We start from the raw sequence: 12,670 nt of genomic DNA on the forward strand, positions 1-12,670 counted from the left end.
TACGCACCATTCCAATTTTTGTAGAATTGAGGTAAATCAGTTGGACAGAAAAGTTCAAATGACCTCAAATTTTTTAATGTTACATGGTCCTCTGCCTGTCTGTCAGGTTGTGGTGCGTGGGTGGAGTAATCAGGGTTTGCGTGATGAGCTCTACATCCAGCTGTGTCGTCAAACTACAGAGAACTTCCGCTACGACAGCCTAGAGCGAGGCTGGGAATTGATGGCCATCTGTCTAGCTTTCTTTCCCCCAACACCCCGTTTCCACACTTACCTGGAGGGCTATATTTATCGACACATGGACCCTCTGAATGACACCAAAGGTGAGGGTCCAACACACATCTCTGCTATTTAGTACCAGTGACACATGATCTGTCTGGAACCAAGTCACTTGGATGGTATTTTACTGAGGTGGCTTTTGATGGAAAGACTTGGATAAATTACACTCTTTACTCGTATTTAGCCAAATGCTTAAAGATTGACGGGACAGCACTTCATGGTGCAAATGGATATTGACAAAGCATTTTGTAAAAGTAACACAGGAATTTTTCATTGAAAAGAAATTGACACAGCATTCGTCTTTCCTTGTCTTTTTGATTTTTACAAACTTCTCTTATTCCGTACATTTTTCATTTATATCCCCTCAACATACAGGCACAAGACACAAACACATATATTCACACATGCACAAACATTTTTTTTTCTACTCTACTTTATAAATTTGCAATCTCTCATAATGACATTGCCAAGTTTTGTAACTTAGAATATCTGTGGTGTTGGAACACAGGCAGAGACTCAAAGCATCTGCCACATAAATAAACTTAAAGCTTACATTGTTTACATTTATTGTAAACTGACTCTCAGATATAAAAAAAAAAACCTTTAACCACATCTTCTCTGCTCATTTTAATTCTAGACAAAGAGGGATAGTTATTTCGCTACACAAATCAATTGCTTTTACTCATACTCTTATGCCTTTTCGTTGCGTCGTCCTGCAAAGCACTGATCACTTCCACTTGTTAAGAACTGGCATTGGCCTCAACCTCAGTCTGGACTTTAGATTGGAATGAAAGTCTCCCACCTGAGATTGTAAGACCATCGGGTGTTTCGTGGGTTGTTGTCAGGAACAGCAAGCGAGAAGATAAAATAAAAGTGGGGATGCAGAGCTGGCTGTCGCATCCAGCTGCAAAAACAACCAATGCATCTCTCAAAAACACAATGGAGGAGCTATAATCAGAGATTTAATACAACTGCTTTGTCCAGGAGTGTTGTCCGCTGATTGTAACTGAATCCAGTGCCTCAGTGGAGTTACCGGGCCGGAATCTACACCCCCAGGACTGGAGTGAATCTGGTAAGGGAAGGGGCGGAGCGTTCTGTCCTTATGTACTTCATAACTGATGCCAACAGTAGAATTATAGACAGTCACTCCTAACCGTACTTAGAGGCCATGTCCAGTCAGTGCAGACGCTTCTATCTACCTCGCAAGCTAATGGTGTCACGATTACTGGCGTGTGTTTTAAGGGAGGACCAGATGCAGACAGCGCAGGCAGAACTGAATTTAACAAAAGGGAGCTGGTTTATGGGGCAGATGGAAAAACATTAAAAAAGGCAATGTTGTTGCAGGGGACGTTAATAAGACATATTTAAAATCAGTACTCCCCAAATTCCACCAACATGTTAAGTGTACATGAGCAGAGGGGACAGGACAGTGGACCATGTGTAGAATAACATCAAGTGGGCCTAAAATCCGACACCCCTCCTCCACCTAGGACAATCTGACCATCTCTCTTCCCTGTCTCCACCTCCCTTAGGAAACAAACCTCTCCAAGCACCCAGGTCACTGAACCACCTAGGTTTTTCCTAACCAAAAATCTTGGATCACGAGTGAAGTACATGCTCTGATCTCGTAACTCAGCCTTCATGCTGAGGGACCGTTCTCTGTACATCACTGCCAGGGACAACCTGAGGAGGAGGAGCATCAAACGGGCCAAAGAAGGCCTGCAGGAGGAGTATAGAGGGCTTCCTCACTGACAACAACTCCCGCCAGGTGTGAAGAGGCATTCAAGCCCTCACCAGTGTTTGAGGCGGATAGTCTCTCAGCACATGCTGCCTACTGCCCTATCTCGATCTCTACCAGTTTGTTTACAGACCAAATCAGTCTACGGAGGATGACAGGAAGAATTAAGTGAGGATGCTCTTCATGGACTACAGCTCGGCATTCAACACCATCATCCCAGACATCCTTACCAACAAACTGGACCACCTCAACATCCCCTCTGCCACCTGCTCCTGGATCACAGGATTTCCTAACCAACTGGAGTTGAGACAGCGTACAGGGCGGAGCGAGAGAATTTGTCCCACTGGTGCTCAGAAAACAACCTGAAGCTCAATGTCCTTAAAACAAAAGAACTCATAATGGACTTCAGGAGGCAGTGACAGGTCCACTCCCCTGTCATTGTAAATGGAGAACAGGTGGAATCTGTCTCCACCTTCAGGTGTTATTTATTCCTGCTTTTATATTTTATTCTAGCACACTTGGTGTGAAGCACTCACAATTTCTTGTACATGTACAATGACAATAAATGACTATTCTATTCTATTCTATTGTTATTGGAGGAGATTCTATCACCAGACAGTTCCAACAGACATCTACATAACTCACAATCCAAAGAAATAATTAAATTCTATAGAATCATTTTATTTTTGGTGAAGATATTTGACTAAAACAAGTACCAAGTGGTGATTTAATACCTTTCTGCTGACTTTGACATATACATTAAAAAGGAGTCATCCACGTCATCTACAAAAAGCAGAGATGAGATTCTGTGGCCGCTACTTGGTTATACCTAGAAATACTGTCCATAAATGTTGTGAACAAAAGTGACAAAGAGCAGTCTCCCACTGTAAATTAGTCTAACAGATTGCTGGCAATAAGGGATCAAGCTTTCGCTGCGGTTGTACATGGACATGGAATGGCTCATAAGAACAGGCCAGACACCCCATACTCCTACAGCGCCCTCCACAAGCATACAAAGCACATGTAGATTGGTTGGACAAACTTCCACATATATTCACGCTGAAACATCCTTGAGAGGATAAAGAGCTGGCCCATGGTTCCACTACTAGGATGGAAACTGCATTGTTGTCCTGGATCTGGGGTTGTTCTAACAGACATATTGTCCTTTCCAATACCCTGGCCTAGTTGAAGCACATCCTCCAATCCGCTTTCTTAAAGATGGCATTCACCATCCCAGTCTGAAAATCCTGAGACACCACTCCAGATCTCCACACAATGTTACAGAGGAGTGTCAAACATGACATTCCTACAACATCCAGAGCCTTCGGGAGTCAAGCCTTTCTCAAGGAGGCTTGTTCCAAGACATTCAATGAGGTGAGCCTGACTACATCTACCCGGTATCTCTCAACCTCATGCACTAGCTCAGGGTCCATCCCCACCAGAGAGGTGGCGTTCCATGTCTCGATTACCAGCCTCAATAGGAGGGGATTGGTCCGCCAAGGCCTCCACTCTTGGCTGCCGCTATGATGCCCCCTGTGAGTGACAGGCCTACGGGATGTTGGGCCCATGTCGTCTCTTTGGGATGCGTCCAGCTGGGTCCCATGAACAGTATAGAGTAACTTGGGCCAACTGTTTTTGATTTAGAGTTACAGAAATAAAATTGAGTTGAATTAAGTAGTCATTGTGTTTTTACATGTCTATATCCACAAATGGTTTCCATAATGTTTACCAAATATCCAAGGAAATACAGTGTACAAGCCTAAAACTGAATATATAAAATTCTATGTAGTATGAAAGTGAATCATTTGGTATAACCACTTTTATTCTGCAACACAACATGAACTCATTTGGTCAAGCATTCTTCTAATCTCTATTAGTAGTCCTCATAAATTGTTCTGCACGATTCTTTAAGGATATTCTAAAGTTCCTCTTTGGATGTAGACTGCCTTTTGTTTTGTTCTCCGTCCAGATGATTCAACAGTGCTTCAATAATGTTGTCCAAGCTCTGGTTGCAACTTTTGTCAAAGAGCTAGTGAGATCTAGCCTCTGCATGAGTTCAGCACTATTGTGAGGGATATACCATAATGTCCCATCATCAAGTGCCAATTTGTCTACAGCCACTTGCTATGCAAACCCTTTGAATCCTTTTATCTCCAAGTCCGTGTGCTATGGTCGGAATAAAGGATCTTTCTTAACCTTCCTCTTTTGTCTGATCATTTCCTAAAAATGTTTAAATGTACAATAATGAATTACACAGAGGTGGTGTGGGAGCCAAGTTAATATAGTACATATATTTCAGTATTTATATTTACTGTCAAACTTATTTTGTGTAATTAGTTATTTAATAAGTAAATTCATGGGTAATGAAAGTTATTTTATTGCATTCGTGTTGGCTTGGTTAAGTAAAACTGTGAATACCTTTGGTTTAAAAGTCCCGTGGAAATTTTTTCCTCTTCAGATGAACGTAGACGAGTGAAGCAATAGCTTTACATTTTCACTACATGCGACTCTGGATACCTTTGGAAAAATATTCATAACCATCTCACAGACAAACATTATGTACTTTCAATTTGTTAATATGTTTTACTCTTTTTTTAAACTCAGTGGTTCCAGTGCCTTTGGTACATTTACCCCTAACAGTGACTCAATCTCTGACTCGATTTCTAGAAGGGGAATGTGTCTTAAATGAAGCCAAATATCCTTCTGATGTGGAATGTTTTCCTTATTTACAGGCATGGTTCCAGGTTTTCTCCACTGGTGTATAATGGCTGTCACCGTGGCTCACTGGAGCATCACAGCTTTAGAAATGGCTTTATAACCTTTTCCAGACTTGTTTCTCAGGTGTTTCTTTAGATTGTGGCGTGATGTCTGGCTTTTTGAGATCTTTCAGTCTGCCGCACTTTGTCAGACAGGATCTATTTAGGTGTTTTCTTGATTTAACAGCTCTGCCAGTAACCAGGTGTGTTTAGTGAAACTGAACTCAATTACTATTTTTACACAGGACCAGTCAGGTTTGCAGAACTTTTCTCCTTTAATCAATGAAATCATCATTTAAACACTGCATTTTGTATTTACTTGGGTTATAATCTGAAACATGTAAGTGTGACAAATATGCAAAACACTAGGAAATCAGGAAGGGGGCAAACATTTTTTGGCACCATAGTAGGAATCAGTTCTTTTAACATTTACCGTTTCTCTAAGAAGTAAACTGTAGTCCTGAAGTACCTTAACGTCCTCTGATTTAACGAGCTCGGTTTCATTGACGATCCATTTCCAAAATGTTCCTGTAACAAAGCCTTAGCTTGAGTATAACTTCTTGTGCTATTTCCCTTGGGTGACCTCTTGTAAATTGCAACAAAATACAGACAGTCACTATGGCTGTCAGATTTACTTTCAGCACTATTTTTAAAGTCTCTCATAAACAACTGATACTCCATCTCTCTTTTAGTCAGAGATTACAATTACTGTTGTTGTACTAAGTTTTTATTTCATTTTGCTTTTTCAAAACACAGTAATAGTTGCTGCCATTGCCTAAGCAATTATTGAAATTAGAAGTGGTTCTCCGAAGCAAATTATCATTGATGTACATATATTGAGCGCTGGCTTGAGCATTGAAGCCTTATTCACCAGCTCCACCTTGTCATCCACATATGGACACTTCCTACTTCAAATCTCAGATGGCAACAGCCAGAGCGCCATAATCAAATCTACAAAATGGTAATCCAACACCAGTGATTGACATCGTGAGATACAGAATCTCCACAGATTGGAAGAATGTTTGAGTTGTTGTCGTGCTAATGAATCAATTTAAGACAACTAAAACAGTCTCCTAATGTTGTTAATATGTTGTCTTTTTCTGTTGCTCAAGGTGTGGCCATTAGCAGTTATGCTAAATACTGCTACAGGAAACTGACAAAAGCTGCACTCACTGGAGCCAAGAAGGTACGGAGCGCCGTCTGTCCACATGTTTTTACTTCCCCTTTTCAACCTAGTCTTTATTGACACAAATGTTCATTTCAGTGATGCAGCCTGCAAAAGAAGAACATATAGACATGATATTTATGAGTATAAATATATTCATAAATATGTAGTATGTAGTTTAGTGTATTTAAATCTGTAAGCCTAGGAGAAACAATACCTGACTATTAATGAGGAAGAAATGGAAGGAGCAATTGGAAGAACTGTACATTTCAGCCAGTTTATTTAATAATCTAAAGCTCTTAAGAAGGTTTATTACACATTTTATACCCTTGATCGCTATAACCTAATGTCTAATAATTTTGGAAGGGCTATGTTATCAAGAAACAGATCAGTTTTGTGTTTAGATGAGCTCATCTGTGGTGAATATATATTTGTTTTCTGATGAGATGAGAATGAACTTATTTTTCCTCTCATCACAGCTTTTCCTGCCTCCCAGAGACCACATACTGATGTTCCAGGCAGGTCATTATAGTCTAAATATAAAGCCCACTCTTTTTTAAAATATTTAATAATATCTTCATTTATAAGCAATAATGTGTTAAATTTCCAGTTTTTACTTGGCTGAATGACCTACTTATGTATTAGAATTAAAGACAAGGGAGCATGATCCTTGACAGGTATAAGGTGTATTTCAGTGTCTGAAATGTCACTCAACAGTGAGCTGCTGACTAGGAAATAATCCAGACGAGAGTTAGAAAGTAAACTCATGCGAGAAGAAAGTATGTTCCCATGGTTGACGTGTAGAGATCGCCAAAATCCATAATCGCTCAAGTACTGTTTAACTATATTTGTGGGTTTTTTTCACTGACATCTTAATACTTGATACTTTTGAATGTTCCTTTAGTACTCAAAATGCTCTCAGCTCTGCCTCAGCTGCCCTGCAGTAACTTATCTGTGTGTGTCTGTGTGTGCGTTTCTGTCACACTTTTTCAGGGTGTGCAGAAACCCTGCATAGAGGAAATCAAGCATGCCAGGAACGCCATCTTCAACCCTTCCATGTTTGGGTCCTCCCTTGAGGAGGTCATGGCACTCCAGAAGGAGCGATATCCAGACCGCCAATTGCCATGGGTACAGACTCGCCTCTCTGAAGAGGTTCTGTGTCTCAATGGAGACCAAACAGAAGGCATTTTCAGGTGAGTGAGGAAGGGAGCTAATGGGACCAAATAGATGATAGAAGACTGCACAGTATGAAAACAGATGTGAGGGGAAAAAAATGAAACAAAATAAAATTAATGCTTTACAGACATTAAATTCTGTGAAGCATTTAATGACTATTTAATGTGTCATTAGTTAGTGGAACCATGCAAAATCTTACTATAAATAATTTCTTGGTCACATGCTCTTAAAGTACATAAGTCTTGGTCAATCATGTTGCAACCACGTTTGCAACCAGGTTAAGTTTTAAGGGCTGACAAACAGTCAGTTTAAAACTCAAAGGAAAGAAGTGCAAAGTTGGGCAAGTTAATGACATATAATCTTTTAATACATACATTTGGATATCAGATTTCTCTTCTAGCCACAATTATGTGTCAGTTTTCAACATATTTTTAATGCATTTCAAAAATGATGAAGAAACATTTGTGTTTTTATAAGAGTTGCTACAAGTCTTTGTGAGCAGTTATGTGGTCAGCAGGTTGTGTGTGTTGTATCTGCTTTCTGCATGTCTGAGATGAAGCTCTTGTACATCCTTGTGTTTCTGGTTCTCACACTCTTTATGCAAAACAACTATGTAGCATAAGAAGAGGGCCGGAAGTGTAAATATCCTGTGATATTTGATCTCCAGAGTACCAGGGGACATAGATGAAGTCAATGCCCTCAAGCTGCAAGTGGATCAATGGAAAATCCCTACAGGACTGGAAGACCCACACATTCCTGGTACACATACACACTGTTGAATAGTGCTACTGAACACTGTGTCTCTGCAGCCCAGATATGATCCGCCTGCAGTAGTATGAGATGTTCAAATGACTTTCATTCCTGAATAAGTGCTTTCTTAGAAGTCTCACTTGGTGTCCTCTTCTGTATCTGCAGCCTCTCTGCTGAAACTTTGGTACAGGGAGCTCGAAGAACCGCTTATCCCTCACGAGTTTTATGAGGAGTGTATCACTCACTATGACAACCCAGAAGCAGCTGTCGGTGTGGTGCTGGGCCTGCCACATATCAACAAACTGGTGCTCTGCTATCTCATTCGATTCCTACAGGTAACACAAATATGCACAGGTTAGCACAGCTTGTCTAAGGAGCTGGAAAGAAAGCAAGTGGACTTTTTAACATTTCTTGAACACATTCCACCTCTCATCGAAGAGGCTTCTTAATTTCTAAAACCAAATGGTGGAAAATCCCAGGGATTTAAACCTAGTGGGGACTGTCCCTTAACCTGACTTACTATTAATCATGCACATCTGCCAGTGTGTGAAAAAAGGTATGGGTCATTACACTGGTTTCAGGTGAAACCAGTGTGAGACTTTGCCTCACCCTGTCATGTGACCTGTTGAGATCACCTCATGCAACATGAGTTTAGGCACCTGGGAAGGGATCTCGAGACTGAATTGTAGGGGGCTGACAGCTGATGGCATAAACCACCCACTCTGTTCAAAGGTGGTCTATTTTTCTTCTATGTCAAAACATCAGTCTTCTCCATCTAAAATTTGAACCTTTGCATCATCCCAAGACTGACCTTTTTACTTAGAGCAGGTCATCTGCTAATTGTAAAGTTGGTGGTTCGATCCCAGGCTGCTCCAGTCAAAGTGCCAAATATGCTTGGGTAAGATACTAACCCCAAGTTCTTCTCTGATGCATACATCAGAGTATGAATGTGTGTAAATAGTAGATAGAAAACACTTAGATAGAACAAGCATAGCAAAAAGTGCTTGTATGAATGGGTGAATGAGGCAAGTTGTGTAACAACCAGTCCGTTTACCGTTTACCATTTTCCAGATGTACAGCTGAAGTGGGATTTATAGTCCTGTCCGTCCCGTACACGTTTCGTTCTGGCAGATAGAAGAGAAAGGTGTTTTAAAAGGGTTACAAATATGTACAGTATGGTCCACAAACATAAATGAAGATTTATGAACGCGTGCAGTGATTTGTGTTTAACTTTTGAAGACTCACAAGCATGTGCTTCAATTCAGACTCAAATACAAAGCAATTTGACCACATATGAAACCATTTTAAAAATATGTATGCCCAAACCTGAATAAATACTGGTCATTTATACACAACTTGCCTCAAAAGGGTTGCAAATGTGTACGATATGATCCACAAGCGTAAACTAAGATTTACAAATGGTTATCTGCACAGACATTTGTGCGCACAGAAAGGTTTTTGGATGGTAAAATTATCAGATTTGTAAAGCTGAGCTTGATAAGTTGTGCTTGACGTACCTGGCTGTCTTTGGTTGTGAAGTCTTTCCGTTTTAGTCTGGGCATTAATTGAAAGTAGTAAGTTTTGGTTTGGAGTGTTGGAATTTCTGGAGTTGTCTTTCTTTCTCTTTCGTGTGTTGTGCCAACTGTGCCTTGTCCACAAACCTCTTATGAAATGGGAGAAGGTAGAAGTTTTGTGAGTTCCTGCAGGGTCAGGTTGATCTCACTTTGGAGTGCTCTTCATACTTACTTACTTTGCTCTCTATAAGATCTGCCTCAGCTCTTGTCCCTTGACTGTAGACTCAAGGTGCAATCTCTTGGGAAGCAGTCCGGATTGCATCTCAAGTTAAAGCATGGGTGGTTTCTGTAGTCCGTATATTTGAACCCTAACTAGGATTTAAATACCTGGGACTTTATAACTGAAGCGTGAGAGGTGAAACGTCTTCAAGTAATTTAAAGAAGTTGCTTTCTTTCCAAGCTCCTTAGACTCCTTAGACTACTATGACCTGAATAGAGACATGTTAGCACAACTTATACTTCAACCCCACATCCACAAAGGTTTGGATGCTGTGTGAAATAAATAAAAACAGAATGCAATGATTTGCAAATTTTATAAACCCATATTTTATTCACAATAGAACATATAAAATATATCAAATGTTCAAACTTAGACACGTTTTTCACTTTTAATAAAGATATTAGCTAATTGTGAATGTAATGGCAGCAACACACCTCAAGAAGGTTGGCACAGGGGTAACAAAAGGTTTAAAAAGTATGTTATACTAGAAAGGATGAACATTTGCAAGTAATCAAGTTAATCATCAGTATTATGACTGGGTATAAAAAGTACCTTAGAGAGAGAGTGTTTCTTAGAAGTAAAGATGGGAGAACTACTGCCTCTGTTGTTGGATCAGCCTTTATTTGTCCTTTCTTCACAATGAAACCAAGCAATGACAAAGGTTCTGCGTGGAACTCGCACTTCTCACCTTTAACGTAGAACTTGTTCCCAAGAAGTTGTTGAAGCACTTGTCAGACAAGGCTTTCATGTTCCTGGACTGACTCTGAGAAGATCAAGATGTCACTGAGATAGGTGAAGGTGAAGTAGTTAAGGAAATCTCACAGAATGCTGTTAACAAGAGCCCCTAAACACAGAAGGGACGCTGCATTACCAGATACTTTTGGAGAAGATTGTTCTCCAAAACCATCAAGCCAACCATCTGGTTCAGAAGACGACAAATGAAACTGGTATTTGTTTTTAAATTGTGATTTTTCTCAGACCAGTGAAATAAATACAGGGATGGAGAGTTTTGTATTTCTTTTCAACCAAAAAGAAACACCAAATGGTGAAGAAGAGGGACGGACGATTCCAGGTGCGAGAGAGTCAGAGATATAAAATTTTAAACATTAAATAAAAAAATATTCATAACCATCTTACTGATGTAACATTATGTCCAGCTACTTTCGGTACCATTGATATGTATTTAGACTCTTTCTCCTCTTGATCTTTCTGAATTAACTTCAGTCATTACTTCCTCCTAACCATCAATGAGTCTTTTAGACCTCATTCCCACAAGACTGCTCAAAGAAGTCCTACCATTAATTATTGTTTCAGTCTTAAATATGATCATATACACTACTGGTAAAAGGTTTCCAGGTTTCTAGGTTTTAATTAAAAAATTATGGAGTTTAATGTCTCATTGCACTCTGAAATGAAAGCATCGTACAAATAAGCAGTTGGAGTTAAAAAAGAAATCAATTTATAAACCAAAATGTTTTTTAAACTTCTGACTCATCAAAGTTTCCACCTTTGGCAGATGTAACAGCTAAAAACACCCGTGGCGTTCTGTCTACAATAGAAATCAAATATTCTTCGGAAGCTTCTTCCCTATCTGTTGTAGAAGTTCCCATAAATGTTGGCAGTTGTAGCGTGCTTTGCTTTCACTCTTCTGTCCAGTTCATCCCAAATCATCTTGATGGGGTTTAAGTCTGGAGGCTGTGCTGGCTGCTCCATGTTTTCAAGCTTACCATCTTGTTCTTTTTTGCTGAGGTAGTTCTGGACTTATGTTCTGGGTTGTCTAAGGAGCTTGGAAAGAAAAGCGTCTGAACTTTAAGTTTCTTGAAGACGTTTCACCTCTCTCATCCGAGAAACTTCTTCACTTCTAACATCTGTGACCTGGAAGTCCCAAGGTCAAAATGGGACACGCCCTCCTTCACAACATCTGTCATCCTACCACCTACCATCCCCACCGTACATGCCCCTCCCTAGTCCTGGTTATGAATAAATAAAGCACCGTGAGGCAACTGTTGTTGTGATTTGCTGCCAAATAAATAAAGTTGAATTGAACTGAACGTGACTGGATATTAAAACAGCATCTGAGAGCGGGTGAGTTATAAAGAAGAATGTATGTAGAGCAGATAAAAGACTGATAATGTTAATGATTCTTAGTGTAAACCTGCAAAGAACTTTGCTATTTCATCATCTACTTTTGAGTATTTGTGTTGCAACAGGTATAATCCAGAAACGGTGTGTTCTGCCTGGGCCCAAGCTTATTTGAGATGGACTGAGTGGAAAACTGTTCTCTAACAACTGTTCTGTGATTGTGGAAATCACTGAGTCAAGAACAACCATTTATAAAGAGTGCACATTTCAAGTTTTTCTGAATGATATATAATGATGTATAACAGTTTTGAGTAACATATCTGATATTTGGTTATCTTAATACCAATCCACACTAAACTGATCTATTACCACTGAAAATGTGTTGTGAATTTTGGCAGAAACTACAACAAAGGAGACTATGGAAAACTATGAATACTATGACATTTTATTTAAAGAATCTGAAAACATTTGGCTTTTAAAATTACAGCAGTTGGTCTCAACAGTTCTGAAAAGCTGAGAACTGTTGTTAAAACAAAAAAGCTGCAGCACAATGGGAGTCACATTTACATAGTGTTGCCAAATTAAATGACCATGATCAGATATGAGCTTTAGAGAAACACAAAACATAATCTTTTTCCAGCACTGTAATATTATGCCTGCCAGATCATCACAGTATGCTTAAGACCTTGAAATGTTATTGCATTTATTAGATAGAGATCTTTCCTTGTGTTTGTCTAGGTATTTGCCCAGCCTGCTAATGTGGCCATCACCAAAATGGATGTGAACAACCTGGCCATGGTTATGGCTCCCAACTGTCTGCGCTGCCAGTCTGATGATCCTAGGGTCATCTTTGAAAATACTCGCAAGGAGATGTCCTTTATCCGGGTGCTTATCCAGCGGCTAGACACCAGTTTCATGGATGGAATCCTATAA

The 12,670-nt window shown here is 39.8% G+C and overlaps 1 protein-coding gene across 1 annotated transcript in view; it reads left to right on the forward strand.

The window, feature by feature from the left end:
• Positions 1–12,670, forward strand: part of arhgap39 (Rho GTPase activating protein 39) — a 28,453-nt gene extending 15,783 nt beyond the window's left edge. Inside the window, exons 6-11 of the mRNA XM_085375506.1 lie at positions 107–320; positions 5,883–5,956; positions 6,929–7,128; positions 7,779–7,870; positions 8,027–8,196; positions 12,476–12,670. Of these exons, the coding sequence (XP_085231632.1) occupies positions 107–320; positions 5,883–5,956; positions 6,929–7,128; positions 7,779–7,870; positions 8,027–8,196; positions 12,476–12,670 (945 nt within the window). The remainder of the gene's footprint in view (positions 1–106; positions 321–5,882; positions 5,957–6,928; positions 7,129–7,778; positions 7,871–8,026; positions 8,197–12,475) is intronic.

The sequence above is a fragment of the Diplotaxodon limnothrissa genome, linkage group LG17, assembly GCF_057381915.1.
Source record: "Diplotaxodon limnothrissa isolate DT_005_m linkage group LG17, D_limnothrissa_male_GT1.1, whole genome shotgun sequence".
Taxonomy (NCBI): Eukaryota; Metazoa; Chordata; class Actinopteri; order Cichliformes; family Cichlidae; genus Diplotaxodon; species Diplotaxodon limnothrissa.